Genomic DNA, 17,016 nt, shown 5'->3' on the forward strand with positions numbered 1-17,016 from the left:
TTGCCCTATTGTACCTATATCGCAAGTAAAAATAGTGTAAGCAACCGTGATATGAACCTTCGTTTTTTTGGCCTACATTCGTGTGCCTTAACCATGATGATAATATACAGCAAGTTGAACCAAGCATAATGTTTGCGGTAGCTTATCGCAACTTACAATTAAATACGAGTGAAAATTTTGGAATTATCTTTCGGAGATTTTTTTTTGAGATTTTTTCCTGGACATTTTGTCTTTATCCAGCTCTGTCTTAGGGATTTCGGCTTGGGGGATTTTCTTTTTGATATTACGGATTTTGGTCATTCATCACAAACCCTAATATAACTTTTCTCTTTTAAAATTTGTTTGGCAATAAATTTTTAAGTTTCTTATGAATAATATAAAACAAAATTAATCAGTGGCATCATTTACAAAAAAATATAGAAATAACAAAAAAAATAATGTAAAATATTGAATAAACAGCAAGTCCATTTTCTATTTAACGAGTTTTTCTGGGAAAAATGTATATGATTCTTAGAAATTTGTCAAAATTCTTATTCATCCTATCTTTCTTTAAACTTATTCAAAAGGTTTCTTAGGGATTTCCAAGAAGAATAAACATCTTTGTTAAAAAAATCTTTTAGTTAAAGTTAATTAATTATGAATTCATCGTTAATCGACTTCCAACGATTCAACCTCATTCCAATTAAAATATCTTTAACAATTCATAGCTTTAAATACCCTCAAACTAATTAGATACTTAAGGATCATGATATTACTCCTTTTTTTTTTTTTAGGAAATCGAAGAACAATCTGAAAGAATTTGCATATCTAATTGCTGCTTTCGAACGTTTTTGTTGAAATTGGAGAGAGCTTAACAACCCAACAACCCATGAATCTAAACGTGAGTAAGTAAATATAAGGCTTCATCACCCTTAAAAACAAACCTGAAGGGGTTACATTAAATGATAATAATGTAAAATATACACAAAAGGAAGCTGAAAGAATTGTCGTTAAAAGTCATAAAAATAAGCCACCTGAGACTGAGACAAACAATTATTTAACTCTCCATTGTAAAAGTGTGTCCCTTTTGAATATTAATCACGTTTTAATTTTCTTCAGAATATACTTCAAAGTAATATTTGGAATACACTTTCAAATTTAAAAAGAAAAAAAAAAAGATGTAAAAACTCGAACAATGAGAACCCTTTCCACAAATCAATTTTGTAGAAAATTAAAAAGAAAAAATCAGCTTTATAGCTATGTCCATTTAACCAGAGAATTGAGGTTGAGAATCAAAACGACATGTGACGTTCTAATAAAAAAAAAAAGAACAAAATATCCTTTAGCCTAGGGTGGCAATTATAGGATTTTTGTAAGGAAAAAAGACAATTTTAAGTGAACATTCCAAAAACAACCGACCTCGTTTCACTATTTTCATCATCCTCTTTTTGTGCTGGCATTAAGAGTTCAGTCATAAAAAAAAAGTGATTACTCTTTTTTAACAAATTATTCATAATTACTTTGTTACTGCAGAATATTTTATGACATTGAACCCTTTATTGAACTTGATGTCTAACTTCTATGGAAACCATCCCCAAAGGCTTGGTACAATTTACTTTTTTCCTTATCTATCAATCTCCTTTGAAATTGAAAAATGTTTTTTTTTTTTTTAAATCCAAGCCCTTTTGGCTTTTGTACGATTAATAACAGTTTAGGGATTCCTTAAGTTCTTAGAAATCACTTTCAACTTTTGCAAACATAAACGGGACTATTGAAAAGATTTATTGTAATAAAGAGGGACAGTAAAATGGTAATAGATTGACAGAATGAATTACTTAAATGATTTCTGTTTTCCCAAAGGTTAACTAACCCCTTTGAAGGTCTATGAACTTTTTATTCTGAAAATACTTTGTTTATGAAAAATATGGACAAATGACATTTGTGTATCTTAACTTTTCATTTAAAGAGGATTAGAACAATTTTGACTTAATTCAGGAATTTATTTTTAATCTTTGGGATAGTATTGAGAAAAAACCTGAAGATATCAAGGGGCACGGTAGTGCCCAGCCAAGTTCTCTAGCAACTTTGGCACTACACCCTTATTTACAGGAAACAACTCAGGCCATTTTCGACCCCCCTCTAACTTCTACACCAAAGATGCTAGAAATTTCAAACTCACTACATTTGTTGAGCTGGTCGAAACCAAACACCTCACAAAATTTCAGCCTCCTACGATGAGTAGTTACTGAGATATAGGGCTTCAAAAATCGCAAAAACCGTAACTGACTCACTGACTCACTGATTCACTGACTCACTGACTCACTGACAGATCATCAAAATTATGGAGTACTTCCCGATGTCGTAGAAACTTGAAATTTTACACGGTGATAGGACTTGTGGTGTATACAAAGGAAAAAATCGAAAATTTGAGATTTTCAATTCAGGGGGCGTGGCATCCGCCCATTTCCGCTGAATTTTCACCAAATATTATAAAGCACTTCTGATAGTCGTAGAATCTTGAAACTTGGTAGAATGGTAGAGCTGGTAGTTTATACAAAGGAAAAAATTTTAAATTTGAGAATTTCAGCCAGGGGGCGTGGCAACCGGCATTCCCGCTGTATTTTCATCAAATATTATAGAGCACTTCTGATTGTCGTAGAATCTTGAAATTTGGTAGAATGTTGGAGCTGGTAGTTTACACAAAGGAAAAAATTTAAAGTTTGAGAATTTCAGGCAGGGGGCGTGGCAACCACCCATTTTCACTGAATTTTCATCAAATATAGAGATTTTATATTCTACAGCCATACCTTGCAAAAAGTAGTGAAATCACAACAAAAACATTACTGTTAAAAAAAGAGCCAAGTTCTCTTGTATTGAAATTATGCTGGCACAAAAAGTACTGAGATGTAAAAGTGTACCAAGTTCTAAAGTTTGGGTTCAAATTCGTATCAATAAAATTTTGATTGTTTACTTGGCAATTTTTGAAATAACTTTAAAAATCGATAATTAAGAAAAATTGTCAAGAGAACAATCAAAATTTTATTGATACGAATATGAACCCAAACTTTAGAACTTGGTACACTTTTACATCTCAGTACTTTTTGTGCCAGCATAATTTCAATACAAGAGAACTTGGCTCTTTTTTTAACAGTAATGTTTTTGTTGTGATTTTTCTTACTTCTATAGACTTATGGGCATTGGGGCCTGATTTATGAACAAAAAGGGACTTCATATCTAGGACAGTGCTCGAGGGCCTCCAACGGAGACAAGGGCCCCATGAGAAATTTTGTATTAAAGAAACCTGTGTATACAAATAAAATATAACTCAGCACCAGATCTCAAAGAAACTCTTGAGTTTCATTTATGAAAAGAGCTTGAAGAGACCTGCTTTTTGATGTTTCACTTGATGAATTTTCAGGGAATTTTTTTAAAATGTAATTTTTTTATGTACCCCTTGCATTTTTTCCGGAATGTAAAAAAAAATAAATTTGTAATTATTTTTACGTAAATTGACTCATATCTCATATCTCATATCTGTAAACCAAAACTTATTTCGAGACTTTGGCCCGCAGATATCTTCCTCCGGATATAGGAAAAAATGTTTGCATGCAAATAACTCAGCAACCAGACCTCAAAGAAACATTTTGTTTTAATTATGAATACAGCTTCATGAGACCTTTCTTTTGATGTCTCACTTGTTGAATTTGGAGAAAATTTTATAAAATGCATTTTTTTCGGCAAGGGGTCAGCCTTGATTTTTTTTTTTTTGAAAATCTGAAAAAAATAATTTTTTAATTTTTTTACCTAAATACATAATTTATGTTTGTTGTTTGTGTACTCATATTTGTAAACTAAAGCTTGTTTCGAGATTTTGGTCCACAGATATCTGCCTCCGAATGTAAGAAAACAAATGTTTGGATGTAAATTACTGGGAAAGCAGACCTCCAAAAAACATTTGGTTTTTTATGAATAGAGCTTGATGTCTTACTCGAAATATTTTGGGGAAAATTTTCAAAATGCCTTTTTTCACAAAGAAGTTAACCTTGAATTTTTTCAACAGTTAAAAAAAAATAAATATGTAATTTTTTGCTATGGTTACGGAAATTGATAAGAAATTCGTAAAAATTGTTGCTAATTGCACAAAAATGCAATACAAAGTATAATAAATAGGTTTTAAAAAGTGTTTTAAATATTTTTCACATGTGTCAGTTTGGACTTGGACTTTATTAAATTGTTGAATTAAGCTTGTTCAGCATAAAGTGACTTAGCACTACTAAAAAAAAGAGTGTGTGTACACATGTACACGCGACTGAAGTTATATTTCTCACTCAGTATATTAAATGAATATTTACGTTTTTGTTTTTGTTTTTTGTGGCAACTTGTCACATGCAACTTGCCACATGCATTTTGCCACATGCAACTTGCCACATGCAACTTGCCACATGCAACTTGCCACATGCAACTTGCCCCATGCTACTTGCCACATACATCTTGCCATATACAACTTGCCACATTTTGCATATTGAATGCCACATTGCGCATGCACTTGCACCATGATTCATGCCACATGGTTCTTGCCATGCAATTTGCGACATGAAACATGCAACTTGCCACGTGTTGTGTGTTTTTTTTCAACCGTACTGGGGCGTACTGCATTTTTAAATACTGCTACCAACTATAAAGGTGAAACGACAGCCCTGCTGCCTAATTGTCTCGGAGTTGGCGTCGCGTCATAATCCCTTTGACATTCTTGTCAAAAAACAAATTTTCATACGCACCGTCCCATAAGAAGTATAACCTCAAAAAGTTTTATGATCGTGTTGGTACCCTTGAAATAGTCATAACTCCAGCATATGAACTTGTTGGTAACAAACACAGGTTATTGTTGTTCATTCAAAACCTTCAATATCAATTAAATCCATATAGGCAGCATCACTGCAAGAATGAAAAATACATACCTACAAAACCTTTTTGATATCAATCTTACTAAATTTCTATTTATATACTCTATAGCTTGTTTTCTATTATTCTATTTAATCAGTTATTCTGGCTGCCATTTTGAATTTTATAAAAATGCCTGTTTTTTTTGTATTTTTCATTTTTCAGTGTACCAAATGTTATAATTTTTTTCTCAAGAAATGATCATGCCAAAAAGCATTAAAGCCACCACTGTGTATTGCCCTTTTCTTTCGTTGCTATTTCACCTTGTTTCCCAACAAACTTTAAGTTCAACAATTCATTGATCAAAAATTTAATGTTCCAATCAGACTTAAATATCACGAGGATCTATAACGTTACCACTTGTGACTTCAGCAATAATTTGCAAACTTAAACTATTTGACCATAAATTAAATCCATGTGTCTAGTGTCATCCAATCATCATCCCTTTTAATATTCAATTTGCAATTTCGATAAATTGATATATCTACAAAAGAAAATCAATATCAATTTAAAAACGCACAAAAAAAAAATTAAACTAATGTACATACGTTACTTACTGTCACGCACCATGTGGAAACTAATAATTTCCGTAAACATTGGAATTTGTACAAAAGTACTACATACAAATAAAAAGAAAAAATTCAAATTGTATGGGGGGGGGGGGGGGGGAGGGCATATAAATTTGAATGAATAAGTGTCAAGTTAAAGACTCGTATGTGGTTGAAAAGACTGTCAATGTAATTCTTGTCTTTTAAGCCTTTGAAACATGTACATATTCCAGTTTCATCCGAATTTTAATTTAGAATATCCATTTTATCTAGTTTTTGCAGTTTTAAAAAAGAGATGCATTCAAAAAGAGACTGTTACAAAAACAACCAAGGCAACATCAATGAAATAGATTTTCCATTGAAAAATGCATAAGCATATTTATGGTGACCAACTATCTGTTTTTTTATGGCAAAAAGATTTAAAACGAACGTCCTTGCGACTACATTATCCAATTTATATTTTCTTGTAAATTTGACTTTGAAGCCTTAAAACCAATAAAAATACAAAATTTGATTCCGCTACAAACAACAACTCAAAACATAAAAAAAAAAAAACAAATATTCTATGATCTCATATTAAAATTCTAAGTAGGGAAATGCTCTTATTTTTTCCCCATGAAGTCCTTTTAAAGTCCTTTATTGCAAGCTTAGCCATAAGTACCGATACAAATATAGTGCTGGGCTACACAACAGCAAAAAAAAAACTTCCCTATTTGTTGATGTATGCTTTGAAAAAGTGTATGCTCATTATTTTAATGGCTGACATTTTTGTATCGAAGTATTTTTTTGTTCTTTTTTTCTCATTATTCTCTTTAAAATTCGCAATTTGTTCTATGTGTTTTTCTCTTTGGCTTATGCGTTCCATTCACTATGTTACTGTAAAAAAAAATATCAATCCAATATGCCAACATGATATTTTGCTTTTTTTTTTAATGGGACATTATTCATGCTACTAGCAACACAGACGCATCTTCAAAGGATTGGGTTTATAAAGTCCTTTTGTTGGTTCCAATAAATACCATACCAGTTAACCTATCATTGCCGCTGGTGGGTTTTTCAAAGAGAAAAAGTACATCCATCAGATATAGAACACATGACTCAAAGGATTAACCCATCATAATTTATATTAATAATACGAATTTAGTCTGAAAATATAGCATTTTTAACCTGGAATTTTTTTTAAATATTTTTGAGTATTTTAAATAAAATATTTTTTTCAGCTTAAGGATATTTTGTATGGCTCAGTAAAATGTGGTTGATAGGAATTAAACAAAAGCAGTCTGTTTTCACTTTGCGATAAAAGAATGAAACTTGCATCGCTTTATTCTATTTAGGGGAAGACGGGGCACAAAGAACCCCGCGGTGCAATGGTTAGAGCGATGGACTATGACGGGTTGGGGTCAGAATTCTTTATGTGCCGAAATTCGGATTCCAAAATTCTGTATTCCAAAATTCAGTTTTTTTAAATTCTGTAAATGCAAAATTCTTTATTTCAAAATTCTGTAGGTATACCAACGTTTTGTAAAGGATAGAAGATAAACTGTTATTATACAATTTCTCTTTTATCATTTACAGAATATTGGTTAACAGATTTTCATTTGCAGAAGTTTGAAGTTTAGCTAAAGAAAACGAAAATTATTAAGAGCCGTTTGCTGAAACAAAACTGAAGAATTTAAGTTCTACATAAGACAAAGTAGGGAATAAGATTTTACGTTCTACTTAAATATTAAAGTTTCGTTTCAGCAAATGGGTCTAAGTAACATAAAAAGACTATTTAAGAAGGTTAGCTAGGAGTCTCCATCATGTTATTCATTTGGTTATTTGATGTTGAAAGGAAATATTTGTACGAGAGCTCTTGATTAGTTTTATTTTTATTATATCTAAATCAAAAATAATATTATCAAAAAAAAAAAATTAAAAAAAAAATAAATAGGTAATTGTTTTCTTTGAAAGATTGAACATTTTTTTCCGAACACAAGATAATAATTTCTTAAAAAAAAAAAAAAAACAATTATTTTTAGGTTTTTTTAACGTCTCCATCTCCAACGAAAAAATATAAGACTAATTTTGAAGTATTTCTTTTCTGCTGTAAGTTTTTTCTAGCTCAAATCTTTTTAGTTTATGTTTGGCTTGTATTGGTTCCGTGTCAAAAAAAAAAATTAAGAAAAGTGGTTTTCGCCTTGACGCCCGTCAATTTGTGCATCCGTGTGTCTATGCATACATCTGTGTACACATTTCCACTGCTTAAACGAGGTGGTGGGTTTTCTTTAAATTAGGCACATCATGGAATTCTAAAAGTTCTAATTTTTTTTGTTTTATAATACCTCACTTAAAATGTGTGCCTCCCATACAACGCGTTGACTCTCTGACGTCAAGAAAAAATCCATATTCTCTTTGTCATCTCACCGTCAACGTTCACCTTCACAGTGTCAATGCATAAAACATTGACTATCACACGATTGACACTATTGCGTCAGTGTTGTCCTAAATTACGTTGACGCGCAGGTGTGTCAAATAATATTAAAAAAAAAAGCGGAGAAAATGAGATTTGAAAAAATTTGAAAAATATGGCCACCTTCAAACGCTTATAGCATAAGAACGCCGCACCCAATGTTAATGGTTATGGTCTTAAAATGTAGCTTAGAATATACAAATGGTTTTTGTTTTTTTAATAAAAAAAAAATTTTGCATCCAACATGGATGCCATGTCCATACCGAAAAGTTTGTTTTGTAAAAAAAATAACAAAAAGGTGAAATGAGAACCCTGTTACCTGTTTAGAATTATTTCTGACTTTCTCATAAACGACTTAGCCGATTTCAAGGAACATTTTTAAGAGAACCGTCTAAGTACCAAATATCATACTGTCTAAAAATTTTCGAAACTCTTAGTTTTGAATTAAAAAAAAACATTTTTTCTTGAAAAATTATTTTTTTTTTTAAACGGGTTGATAATTTTTTTAAAATTTTTGTTCTTACGTGTCAAAAAATAATTTCTTCGGAAAAGCATAGGACCAAATATTTTTGTATGTTTTTTGAAATTTTATATTGCAAAAAGGTAATTTAATTAACCTCTTCTCTAAAGACTTGTTATGTATCCAAATATGTGACATGCTTCTTTAAAGAATGTTTTAATTTTTTGTTTCAACCTTTTTATAACAGGTCGGGAAAAATGGGAAATGATAGATTAAAAGGTACATATTGGTCAGTCAGTGCTATATTTTTAACAGATAGCTGAAGCTTTCTTTCTCGTTTCGGTTAAGGAGGTACGTTCTCGATTAAGTAAAGCCTCACTTGGTAGAACTTCTTATTTTTTTCCGTAAGTTAATCAACTCTGTGGAGATAAAATCTCAAAAAACAAAACAAACTTGCATAATGACATAACTTTTTCACCACCATGTATAATCAATGCATTGTATAAGTAGACTATTAGCCCACAGTGTTTTGTCAAATAAGGCTATTCTAATCCAATGATTGACATTTTTTCTAAAATTCCCACATACGAAATGAAATAAACCCTTATGACCTTTGTAAATATTTCATTTGAAAATGCCACCCATTACTTAAATGTTATAAATAAAATAAAAACTTGTCTTTGATTCACTAGTATTTCGATTTATGTAAATTCAAATTCCGATATTCTCAACCAACCCACAATCAAATCATATCTCTGTTTATTACAGACAACATAAATACTCAAATATTTACGTCAATCCTTCTATTTTCAATATTCCAGGAATATGAAAAAAAATAAATCTCAACTTTTTTTTATTATTATGATAAAGGTTTGTAGTTGAAAAGTAATATCGAAATGGAACTTTCTAAACTAACTACAACTTTCTTGTTTGAAAATCTCCCAGAGAGAGAGAGAAACGATTATGTACATGACAACTTGACATAAATTAATCTTTTATTTATATTTTTTTTGTTTTTTTTTTTATTTTTTTTTTTATATTTATTCACCCCATGTTGTTTGATAAGTTCATTCAAAGTAAAAAAATTTAATTATAGAAACAAAAAAAGGACTCAACCAAGACAAAATCATTCAACAGGAAATTGTTCTGCAATCGATTTGTAAAATTCAAAGTTTCATTTCATTGCTACACTTCCAAGAACTAACTCTCTTACAGTTTCTTTGACTGTACATCCTATTGCATTATGTTTGGGTTTGCTTCGCTTAGCAGAGGCTACATTAAGGAAGAAAGAGTTCAATACTGAGATGCAATATTGTAGTAAAAAAAAAAAAAACTATATCTCTAGGAGTTTATCGTCCACAACATAAATTCGTTTATCAGCTTCTTAAACTTAATATGTACCTACGTCAATCGATTGAATCGGATAGTCAGACTGTGCTCGTAAAGAAGGTAAGGGTGTTCGAAGGGATTCAATAAATTGTGCGGATAATATTGTTTGGTAAATAAGAATACGAACAAGCAAAAAGTTTTAAATTTAACTTTAGAAAAAGTATTTGCAAAGAAGTTCAAGGATAACTATATCCTTTCTATTTGTACAAACAAGGAGCAGTGGTTCATAACTTTAAATAGAGAAATTGAATTTATTGAGCAGAGGAAAAAAGTGTGTTTTTGAACTTGAACTTAATAAATATTATATTGAAACTTTTAAGAGTTGACGATGAAATAGATTGTTATTATGAGTGTAACTAATAAATTGTGTGGTTTGTGGGCTTAGTTCTTTCAAGGCTTTTCAGTAACAAAAAAAAAAATCAGTTGTTTAAAAACTTTAAAAACAAACAAGTCCGAATATTTATAAATTGTTTTTGTATTTTTGCAAAGTGAATCATCTACAAAACAAGCTTAACAATTTGCCTAAAATTTCTCAAATAGATTTTTTTTCCACATGCAATCAAAACAAATTGAATAATAAACCATTTTTTTTTTTTAAATAAAACCATTTGGTATGATTTTTGCAGCTATTAGCATTTAGCATGTGAATTATATTAGTTGGGAACACACAAATTAACCTTCATTTAATTCAATTTTTTTCCTCTATTAAAATTTAATTTACAGCTATATAATTTGACTTGTTAAAAAAAGGGTTAAGGCTGACCAACGGAATATTTTCTAAATAAAAAAAAAAAAAAAATAGATTTTTAATATAATTATATTTGGCAAACAAAATATTCTCGTCTATAAGCAATTCACTTACAAAAGATCAACAAACTTTTAGCCTAGAATATATTATAATTTAGTCAATATTATATGAGTGCTCTTTATTAAATTAGCAGTAGGGTGTAATATTTGCAAGTTTGTGTCTGTCTAGTGATTTTGTTTTTATTTATACGAATAATATTACTCGTATTATTGGAATGGAAAATTCATCGAACTTTATATAACTTTCTTAGCCGAAGTAACTTTTTTTTTTTATGTTTTTATTTATTCAGTTCAGTTCAAAAAGATTCCTAAATTATTAGATCAAAAGTTGTGTTTGTTTCTTTTTTTTTTTGAGAGTGGAAGGAAGTTATTTCCGGAATCTATATTCGTAAGAAATGCTAAAAATAGTTACATTATTTATTAATACAGAAAAGGTCTTCAGGTTTCTTTTTCGGTTGTTTCACAATTTGGCTAAACTCCTTCCTTGCAAAATCCAGACAAACACACAAGTCTGTATGTATGTAAAATTAATAACAATATGTTTTTGATTCATCTTTAAAAAAAAAAATATATTTTTATGAGGGTATTTTAAGGCAGAAAAAGTGAATTTCACTTAAAATAATTATATTTTATTTTCCAGCTACATTTTCGCTTTCGATATGTGTAGTGTGTAGGTGCAATAGGGCAAGTTTAAGATTCGTAAAATATCAAACTCGAGTTAAAATTAAGACATGTTATAGAAAGAATTGAATGTTTTGTTTAGGATAAAAATTATCGGTACATGCTATTCATATATATAATAATAAAAATGCAAAAAGTTATTTTTATCCAAAATGGATCTAACGGGTTTAGTAAAAATAAATATTTAAGCTATGGCAAATACCTAAGGTTCTGCTTTTGAAATAAAAACAAATGTTTTTTTAAACCGCAATTAACTTTAACTGTGATATAACCATTTTTTTTTTATTTCTGACATTTTCGTAAGCCGTTAAGAAAATGCACTAAAACTTTTTTACCTTTATTTACAAATTAAGAAAAATTTCAAAAATATTAAATTTGGATTTAAAAATACAATTTTTTTTTTCTTTGAAAACTCAACTTTTTGAAGATGAATTGGTGATTGTTGTTTTTTTTTTTTTATTTTATTTTGATGTATGGATTAATAATAATAATGGCATACAATTTTTTTTTTTTTTTCAAAATTCAAAACTCTTAGGTATGTACCTTTATGTATACAAAAAAATGTTTTTCTTAAATAATGGCTCCGAACAACAAAATGCAGAAATAAGAACTTTATTTCAAGAAGTTTCCACTTACCTATTTTTTCGCACACAAATAACTGCCGGTGACCATAGCCGGTTTTGATTTTTTTTAGTTTTTTTTCCAATACAACCATTAATATGTGATGTGGTATGTGATATTTCTTAAGAATCTTTCAAAATGTAATCTTATCCGTTTATCTTAAGTCAGATTCCCACCAAAAAAAGCTTCGAAGAAGCTTACTTTTTAATTTTAATTATGTATAGTGAAAAAAACTTAAATATGTAAATGAAAAATGGATTTTTTTCGGTTTTCCAAAAGTAGTTACTGATTTTTTATAGAATATTCATCCTTTTTATGAGCGGAAACCATAAGTCGTACATAAAAACTGATTCTTTGTGTGTACTTTTGGTTCTCTTTGGCCAATGACTTTCTACCTGATAACCTTAATGGTCATCTTTTTTTAATAAAACTATGCATTTCACAGCTGAGATTTTCTTATACAAAAATCTATTTCCCGATTAGACGAGCTCTGTTCATGGTAAGCCTAATGTTTTTCCAAGCCGTATTTTGAAATAACTAAAAAATATTAACTAATGAAATCGATATAATGGGCTTAAATTAGTTTTCCAATTCTGCAAACACCCAGCAAAAATTAAATTTTACAATATAAGCAATTACATCAAAGTACCTATCTATTATTAAATTTTTGAAATCTTAGTTTTTGGTATGATTTTTAATAAACAAAAACATTGTTGTTTAATCCACAAAATTTGTTTTTTTTTACAAATAAAACACAATACATATACTTTAAGATGACAATAAATGCCATCAAGTAAATTTTAATAAAATTCTGTTAGCTCTTAATGAAAAATACACGCAAAACAAAATAAGTTTAAATATTTTTTTATACAAAAATGCAAAAATTCAAATAAAAAACTATCTTATATTTATTTTTAGGCACTTTCCTAAAATAAAACCCCCTTGGTTTATTCAGAAAAAACTATTTTTTCTAAATTTCGTAGTTTTGCTTATTTTCAAAAAGAGCCCAACTTTCAACATTAACTGCCAATTAAAAACTATTGGTGCCATTTATTAGGAATATGGCGTACTATTTTGATAAAGCAATACTTAGAGATTATGTTAGAAACTTTAAAAACAAAAATTTAGTTTGTACAGTTTTTGTGCGATCATTTTCGGTTTGTTACAGAAATGGCACATGGGGCTACAAGGGGTTAAACTTTATTGGAGTTTTAAATCAAATCGGAAGAGTTGTCTGCGAGTAAATGGACAGCATGACGATAAACCATACTTTTTGTTGAATTTCTCAATAATCATAATATTGGTTTTTGATTAAAAACCAATACATGCCCTACAAAGCAAGTAAAAAACATTAACTTTCAGATGTTATTAGCTTGCAAATAAATGTTGTGAACAACTTGTTTGATAATTTTTTCTTATTTTGATGATTGCTATTTAATATTGAAATCATTTTTCTCATAAGACTTTAAAAACTCTGTTTTACATGCAATATACATTCATAGTTTTAATTACAAAATAAGATACATGCATAATGTACATAATTAATAAATTTCATTATGAAACTAAAACATTTTGTTTTTTGTTTCTTTAAGTGCCAATTTATATGGAAATAGCGATACAAAAATATTTTTAATTTGGTCTTTTATTGCACAGTTACATGACTTCCATCCAATGCCAAGGAAACTTAAAACAACATCAACTCAATTAGTGAATAATAGAAATCGAGATACAAAAAGAAATCGAGATACAAATTTAAAAGAATTATAAAACTTTGGCCTAATTAAGTGATTCCTCCTTATGTATTCCAGAATCCTCTGATTCAAATTACTTTTTATTTTCCAAACAAAAAGTGACAAGCGCTTACACTATTTATTTTCATCTAAACTATCCCTTTTGGAAGCTATACTTAAGCCAAATTTTGCAATTTATCCAAAATAATAAATTTGAACTATGACAATAATTGCAATTGATCTAAAAAAGCAAACGCGACTTAGTTTATTTAAATAGAACTATTCCCATAAGACCTTTATTGCTCTTGACCTTGATTTTATTTTTATTACTCATCATTTTGACATGATTCACCTACAAAAATCAAAATGATGCATAATTGATGTTCTATAATACTTCTTGCATAAAATTAATAAGTCCACGCAATAATCCTAAATATCTCTTATATTAAGTAACAATTATACCCACTACAAGTAATTAAACTATACCCATTAACATTTTTAATAGTGCCAACCTTAGAGTCACTTATTAACCAACAACTACTTAAACTCAGTCTCGGGTGAATTATTTTAATTGCCTACACAAAACAAAACAAATTTCTTATCTTGCATAAATGATGTTGGAACTGCACTCCACTATTAAAAAAAAAAATGATTACTTTGCATCATAAGAAAAAATAAACAACAAAAAAAAAAGCACATCTCACCACAATAATAAATTTAAGAAGGTTGATGCTCTTTTATTAAAATAAAAAAAATAAGAAACAAAAAAAAAAAAACATTAGTTCCGCAATCTTCAAACAAAAACAAAACGAAAAAAAAAAAACAAAAAAATATAATAATTTATCTTCAAAACCGAAAGTTAAATCAGATAAATAATTCCCTATACTATATCATCAAAAAAAATGCAAAACAATAGATTGCAATTCATAAAATATCCATAAACAAAAGAGACCTCATTAGTTAAATAACTTTAAAAAAGCACCAATTAACCTTGAACTCTCTTTTGATAGCCATATAGTCAAGCCCTTGCTTAACAAAAGACTCTTGTCTATATGAACTTACCATCATCGTGCATCAAAACTTTAATTGCATAGCAAACTTTCAATTTAACAAAAAAAAAAAAAAAAAAAAAACGGCAACATCCCATCGGTCACTCAATCAAATTAAGTAGTTTCCGACTTGATACAAGTATCTATAGAAAAAAAAAAAATGAATAAATACAACAACAAAAAAAAGTATCTAAGTATGTTATTCTATGGGAATTGAAAAGCCTGTGCTAATAAACTATAGGTAATAGTATCGCTAGTTGAAGCAGAAAGGTGGTCAAAGAACCGCAACAATATCATGCAAGTTGTACTTATAGATATAGATTGTCCAATGCAACATGCATACGAAACTCATGCATAATGAATGTAAATTGCTTCTCCGATTCCCGCCCAAGTGGTATATTGGTATCTCATAGATACTTTATCCAGTTCAATAACTTGGTTGATTTTTTTTTCACTATTTTTTATTTTTAGTTTTTTTTTTTTTGTTTTTAATCGGGCGCGAGATACTCATCGATGATTGCCCGTGCATTTCATATCTTCTCTTCTATTGTATGGCACGTTCCCACTGGTCTTCTGTCATATTACTCAACTGACAGCCAGCCATCCCCGAGCCAGCAGCAGTTTAGAGATAGTTAGTTACAACAACAACAAGAAACAATCACATCAGCTGTGACTATCATCACTCGGGTAAACAATTGTTTCCATTTATCGAGTCAGGGCTGTCGTATAGTTGGTGTTGGTGTCGGTATATCGTATCGTATCGTATCCAGAGTCGGTCATTGGGGGTCTTTTTCAGAGCTAGAGCTGTCCATTCATTTATCCACTGGCAGCGAAACTGTCTTGATCGCCCTCTGCCGACCGTGTTGAATTCGTTTATTTTTTTTTGTTTTCTTGTTGTTATTTTTCTGTCATCGGTCAAGTTTGATAGCGTGTTTGTTGCTCAAAAATTTTTTTAGCAAATGTTTGATAGTTATATGTCAAATTTGAATAAAAGTTCGTTAATGTGCGAGCGCGAATTTAAATGCTTGTTATGAAAATTATTTGAAATTCAATAGAAATTGTAAAATATATACAAGTTTTCTACAGTTTATTTGCATTGATTTAGTCAAATTTATAATCATTTAAGTGATATTTGTTTTTGTCTTTGTTGGCTTTTTGTAAAGTGAAGAGTGTATCTTTTTTGTGATACAACACTCCTCAGTTGCAACAAAGCGTTGCAAGTTGTAAGAAGTTTTAAATATTTATTTGTTGTTTATCAAATATTTACAAAGTGTCAGAAATAACAAACAAAAAAAAAATTAAAAATGTATTCTTCACATTTGGAATCCCTGTTGATCAAAGCTGTTGTTGTGATACTTTGTTTGGGTAAGTTTGAGTATATAATGGGTTTTAGGAGTAAAGAAAAAAAAAATAATTAAAATTCCAAACACACTTTGAGTCAAGCTAGAATTTCTTTCTAGCCAAAAAAAGGTTTCAAATGTGTCATTTGCCCTCATAAATTATGATTTTTTTTTATTAGTTTTTATGATTGAGGTCTTTAAAAAATAAATTTAAAAAAAGAAGCCGCACTCGTAGTTTTTTGTTTGTTTTATTTTTGTCTTTTCACTTTTGTTTTCTAAAAAAAAAAAACAAACAAACTTTGATTCACTCACTGACTGAAGCAATTGGCGAAGCAAATTGAAAATTACAATTTGAAGTCAATTATTTCTAAATTATATTCAGCTTGAGCCATGTATAAGAAAAAAAAAAATAAAAAAATAAATCCAACAAGTGTGAAGAAAAATTTCAAAACTATTGTGGTAGTTATAATATTTTCTGAGATTTCAAAAGATCTCTGCCAGATGATGAAATATCTCACACATTGCAGCAGATTAAATCAAAAAAAAAAAAGGTAATCTTTTGCAAGAGATTTCCAGACGTCCGTTCTTCGTTGTCGTGTCGTTTCGGTCTTTTAATCTAAATCTAAAAGATTTAGTTTTCAAGAAACCAACCATACATAAACTTTTGATATATTTTATCTTTTACCACTTTATCTTCTTTTTTTTTTTTTTTCTTTGAATTTGTCATCAAGAGTTCTTTGTTCTATTTCATTTTGTACATTGTATCTTTTGTATGATGTTGTGGGGATGTATATTGTGTACGATTGCACAAGAATGGATCTTTTCTTACTCTGGTTTAACTGCCATGATGAGTGTGGTTTGTAAGAAATTTCTTACCAAAGAACCATCTGCAACAGGAAAACAGGTTCTTGAGTTAATCTTTATGGTATAGGTATAATATAAAGGTACATTGGTATCTTCATGACCATACCTAGCGTATAGTGAAAATTGTGCAAAAAAAAACATATAAGCCATTGTTG

The 17,016-nt window shown here is 29.4% G+C and overlaps 1 protein-coding gene across 4 annotated transcripts in view; it reads left to right on the top strand.

Annotated features, from left to right (window-relative positions):
* Positions 1 to 786: 786 nt before the first annotated feature.
* LOC129909011 (carbonic anhydrase 2) overlaps positions 787 to 17,016 on the top strand; it is a 52,374-nt gene continuing 36,144 nt past the window's right edge. Inside the window, exon 1 of one of the 4 annotated variants that reach the window (XM_055985922.1) lies at positions 787 to 884. In XM_055985922.1, the coding sequence (XP_055841897.1) occupies positions 869 to 884 (16 nt within the window). In that variant the 5' untranslated portion in view covers positions 787 to 868. Of the gene's footprint in view, positions 885 to 15,207; positions 16,023 to 17,016 lie in introns of those variants that run through there. The other 3 variants (XM_055985924.1, XM_055985921.1, XM_055985923.1) reach the window with 3 other exon arrangements.

This window comes from Episyrphus balteatus, chromosome 2, assembly GCF_945859705.1.
Source record: "Episyrphus balteatus chromosome 2, idEpiBalt1.1, whole genome shotgun sequence".
Classification (NCBI taxonomy): domain Eukaryota; kingdom Metazoa; phylum Arthropoda; class Insecta; order Diptera; family Syrphidae; genus Episyrphus; species Episyrphus balteatus.